The sequence below is a fragment of the Sinocyclocheilus anshuiensis genome, unplaced genomic scaffold, assembly GCF_001515605.1.
Source record: "Sinocyclocheilus anshuiensis isolate Anshui unplaced genomic scaffold, SAMN03320099.WGS_v1.1 scaffold1316, whole genome shotgun sequence".
Lineage (NCBI taxonomy): Eukaryota > Metazoa > Chordata > Actinopteri > Cypriniformes > Cyprinidae > Sinocyclocheilus > Sinocyclocheilus anshuiensis.
Genome location: NW_015542553.1, coordinates 1,126,215 through 1,131,543, shown reverse-complemented (window position 1 = coordinate 1,131,543; position 5,329 = coordinate 1,126,215). Strand labels below are relative to the sequence as shown.

General features: G+C 38.2%; 1 protein-coding gene across 2 annotated transcripts in view; it reads left to right on the top strand.

The window, feature by feature from the left end:
• The window catches only part of lmo3 (LIM domain only 3), a 44,243-nt gene extending 39,291 nt beyond the window's left edge, over positions 1 to 4,952 (top strand). For both annotated transcript variants that reach the window (XM_016493941.1, XM_016493942.1), the window contains exon 4: positions 3,492 to 4,952. In XM_016493941.1, coding sequence (XP_016349427.1) covers positions 3,492 to 3,597 — 106 coding nt within the window. In that variant the 3' untranslated portion in view covers positions 3,598 to 4,952. The remainder of the gene's footprint in view (positions 1 to 3,491) is intronic.
• Positions 4,953 to 5,329: the final 377 nt, after the last annotated feature.

Here is a 5,329-nt window from a genome sequence, read left to right as displayed (position 1 = left end):
AATAATTACAGCGCTCAGATAGTATTTTGTAAATGTAATTTACATATGGGTCAGGAGCATGATTAATTGCATTCATTTTTTTCCATCACATTATTTTCTTTATAATTAATCACACTCAATTAATGTGTTAAAATGGCAGCCTTAAAAAAAAAAAAAAATGAAAAGCCCCAAATTTATGGTCATACCTGAGCAAAGACTATCAAATGCATTTACTTTTTTTCTCCTCCACTTGATGGGAAATACTAAAAAGCAATTAAAGCAATCTGAAGTTGAACTCATCTGGGGTGAGAGATTGAAAGGGGAGGGCGAGGGGGACGCATCAAGCTAAGGGTAATGTAGGTGCTCAGAAACATGTGGCGATCGGTAATGACTGCACGAGCAGAAAAACGGAGGGTAGCGCAAGAGCATTTATTACCGCTACCTCTGATGGGCTGACTGCAATATCCTCGTCATAATTGGCACACAGATGTCACAAACGCTGTTGACATTTCACCAAGCAGAAACAATTTGGCGCTGCGAAACGGGGCGGCTACGAGGCTAAGAGGAAACAGAAAACACAGGCTGTAAATAAACACAGAGAGATCCTATTAGCCGAGAAAGTGAGAGAACGAACGAGTGAGATGGAGGTGCTCAGAAGAGGAGGTGGAGAGGGCCAGGATGTCAGAGAAGACAGACACTAATGGATTCCTGGCAAGAATGTGTCATTTAAACAGGACGTTTTTATTGGAGTGAATGACACCATTACATTAAGCACACCTCTGCTTTGTGTTAATCACCGTGTCAACAAGCGCGATTAATGGATATTACTTGTTGATACTTGGTCCAAACTAATGGCTGCGGCTTCCCGCTTGACATTGCCGTGTATAACAAATAAAAAAAGTTTTCCGAAGTGAGTATGTGCGAGGGAGGAAGCCATTTACAAAGTATTGTAGCACTTGCTCATTATATTCAATAATGATGGAAAGGGTAAAGGCTCAAACGATCATATTCGACCCCTCCTGAGGATGTTTGAAGGAATATTGTATGTTCAATACAAATTACGCATAATGTTGATTACCACAAAAAAAATAAATGTTCTTCCAAAAAAATTTAAAATTGAGTCACAGTGAAGCATTGAGGCTAATCCATAAAGATTGATTTTAGTTAAATGGTTTTAATTTAAAAAAATCACTTACTAACCTTTTGTGTAAACATCCAATTAATAACTTTGTTGCCATGGCAATGTACAGCCTAAAACCCTAAAATGGCTTTAATAATTATTTAACATCATTACAGGTCAAATAGTACATGTCTTAACTGAAAAATTGTGCTTTTATAAAATGAGGTTCACATTTCTGCTTTTAAATCCTGCAAAAATTCTCAGGTTACATTTTATTACAATAGTCAATTTTAGACATTCTCAACTAAATGTCAACTAACTCTGAATCACAATAATTTGCAATTACATGTCAACTAACTCTCATTAGAGTATTAGTAGACTGTTAGGTTAGGGTTAGTAGAATAAGTTGACATACTTATATATTTAAGTTATTTGTAAAGTCACTTTACTGTATAAAGTGTTAGCAGATACTAAGCAGACAGTCTACTAATACTCTTAATGAGTGGTATTTGACATGTAAGTGCAAAGTTACTTATGATAAGTAGAAAGTCTAAAGTGGACTATCAGAAAGTGTTACCAATTGGCCCCATTCACTTCCATTGTAAGTGCCTCACTGTAACCTTGATTTATGTTTTTTTTTTTAAGAAAACGATGGACGAGTCTAAATTATTTTCTTTGGTAATCGACAGTTATGCCACAAAGCCCTCAAGCTTAAAGTCATTATGTAACAGAAGTAGTTTCTTTGATATTTTGGTGTACATCAGAGTGAAACAGATAAATGAAAAAGTAAAAAAAAAAATGTAGGGCGGGAACTTCAGTTCACAGTTTGGTTTTGATTGGATGAAGGCAAATCTGACTGCAAGCTTGCAGTCGATTATAAGAAAGGGACAGGGTATGAAACCTGTCACTGGGCCTTTCAAAATGTACTTATATGTACCATTTAGGTACTAATATGTAGACTTTAGGTACTAAGGTACTAATATGAACTTACATGTACCCTTTAGGGGTAAAAAAAAAAAAGTGTACCTTTTGAAAAGGTCCCGTGCCAGTGACAGCTTTTGTACCTTTTTCTCTTCTCTTCTCTCATCACCAGAGAGAAGTCTTATCAATTCACCAGAAAATCGAAGCATGATATTTTGAAAATGTATGTGGTCAAAACTCATTAAAAAAAATAAAACATATGCATTGCTGAATAATTCACAGAAAAATTGAAAACTGACTTTAACTTAGGATAAACCCGGACTATTCCTTTAATGCCAGTAACTTTCTAGTAATCCTGAAGACTTTGATTAGCTTGTTCAGATGTGTTTGATTAGGGTTGGAGCTAAACTCTGTTTGCCTAACACTGCATTCCCAGTACAAACTTTTAATCGTTAAAATGGTACCAGCAGACATTCGGCCAGTAGACACGAGCGCTCGCTGGCACTCCGACCTTGTCGAACTCTTGCTGCAAGCAAGATAAGTGGCCCTCAGGACAGCTAAACACACAGAGTGCTCGCTCTCGCTCTCGTTCCCTCTCTGCCACTTTCTTTGTCTCTCTCTTCTAAAAAAAAAAAAGTGTACCTTTTGAAAAGGTCCCGTGCCAGTGACAGCTTTTGTACCTTTTTCTCTTCTCTTCTCTCATCACCAGAGAGAAGTCTATCAATTCACCAGAAAATCGAAGCATGATATTTTGAAAATGTATGTGGTCAAAACTCATTTTAAAAAATAAAACATATGCATTGCTGAATAATTCACAGAAAAATTTAAAACTGACTTTAACTTAGGATAAACCCGGACTATTCCTTTAATGCCAGTAACTTTCTAGTAATCCTGAAGACTTTGATTAGCTTGTTCAGATGTGTTTGATTAGGGTTGGAGCTAAACTCTGTTTGCCTAACACTGCATTCCCAGTACAAACTTTTAATCGTTAAAATGGTACCAGCAGACATTCGGCCAGTAGACACGAGCGCTCGCTGGCACTCCGACCTTGTCGAACTCTTGCTGCAAGCAAGATAAGTGGCCCTCAGGACAGCTAAACACACAGAGTGCTCGCTCTCGCTCTCGTTCCCTCTCTGCCACTTTCTTTGTCTCTCTCTTCTGCCTGACCAACATAATCTACTTTCCAAAAGGTCAAGTGAGACAGTGGCCCGTCAGGCAGCGCTTAAGCCTGCGCTCCGTCTGTGGGGTATATTTATGAAACAGCTGCAGGTGAAGAAGATGCTAGGTGCACTCTGGAGATACTCTTTCCAGACCGAGCGACGTGTCCGCAGGATAACGTACACTAATATTTGAGGGGGCGGGATGCGGCTCTGTGGGGAAGCCTGCAACTTTAGCTAGTAATGAGTCCTTCTGCGTCTCTCTCGAGTTATGTAAACGCCATGTTTCTGTTTCTCGTTTCGCCTCCATGCAGGTTCTGCGTCGGAGACAAGTTCTTCCTGAAGAACAACATGATCCTGTGCCAGACAGACTATGAGGAAGGACTGATGAAGGAGGGCTACGCGCCGCAGGTCCGCTGACCACCCCACGACCCCTCCGCTCACAGGAGGAGAAAGAGCTGCGAGAGGACTTGAAGGGGACATGCAATCAGACACAAAAAGCACTAGTGTCCTCTCCAGCCCGTCTCCATTGCATTGTATATATGAAGAGCCCAAATAAGGGACGGTGTTCTGTACAGATTAGCCATAGAGACGTTTTTGGTAAGTGGAAGAATGTTCGAAGACGGACCAAGTCTGTGGTTCGGTTTTAATGACGCTGCCTAACGGGACATGAATGAAGACGAGACATCTCAATGGCCCGACTTTTGTGAACTTAAACACACACAAAGTACAACCCCAAGTCCAAATTGCAATTCTATGTCGCTTGCTTTACAGGGTGAAGACCACAATGTAAAAAAAAATTAAAAGCGAGTTTGCGAGAAGAAAAGGAGCCATGTCAACATAAGATCTCAGGTTGAATGGGTTTCCTCATTGTCCTTTCTATTTCGATGTCTTTTACGTTTTACGTTTCCAGTGACAAGTTATTTGGAATAAACACAAACAGCCAATCAAAAGATATTTGATGTTTAATGTACAGTTACGAGAACCAATGAGATTTCATGATGGGCGGAGCTACCCAGAACAATGCCACAGATATAGACGAAATGTCCTGGCTGTTTAGGACAACTTAAGACATGGTGTTAGCTTTCTAACAGATCTTTGGGCTTCGACATCTTCAACATGTGGTGTGATTTCATTAGTGACGTTTTAAAAAACTTCACTTTCACCCTGTTTTATACCTAAAAGACCTCAGTGGTCAAATGCAAACTCTTTCAATATTTGGGTTTGGCAAGTGTGTAATGGGTTGGGAAGTAATGGGTTTGTTGATTTCTTCACTGTATCTATTTAATAGGATTTTCGTCATTGAGTGTAACTCAAGGCTCAGTTCCTGACATGTTTATACCTGAACTGAATCACCGCTCGGTCGCCAAGCATCTCCTCCAGACATGACGAATGTCACTTCGTATTTTTTTTGTGTGGCCCATGTTGATCAGCTGACATAATCCTCTTTAAACACAATCAGGTTGCATAAACTGTAGTCATTACTGGAGCACGTGAATACCTGGTTGAAGGATTTGCCTTTACCGGGTTTTGTTTACTATCAACTCAAGGCAACACGCAAGCGCAAATCACTACTGTAGCCTACTACGTTGATAATCCTTTTATGGGCTATGGTTTCCTTTGGAAACCGAGGGCATAGCCTAGAAAATATGAGGACAAACCTAATTTGTATATGGTGGTTGTACATATTTAAAAAAAAAATATTCCTTTTTGCTTGCTATTGTATATGGATTTTCTTTTTATGTGTTATTCAGCATGAGATGTTTATTTTTAGGATGTGTACATACTGTACTGTAATAATTTTAAGCACAAATGTAATACAGTTTTATTGTGTTAGCACTGTCTGATGGCTTTCTTTGTGTCCTCTTTGTTTTTTTCACAAAAAGCATTTGGCACTTTCCACAAAAGGGTACAAAATATAATATGAAATACTTTTTCCTCGTTACCAAAAATAAAATAAAATGAATTAAAAATGAAAAAGAAAAAGAAAAATGCTAGAAAATATATATTTTTAAAGATAATAAAAATGTCAAATAAATTTTTATATTAAATTAAAAAAAGAAAAAGAAAATTTATTTTATTTAAAAAAAATCAATTTATTTTTTCATATAATTTGTGTAATAGTTGAACTTGAGCTTCTGCAATGGGTCCA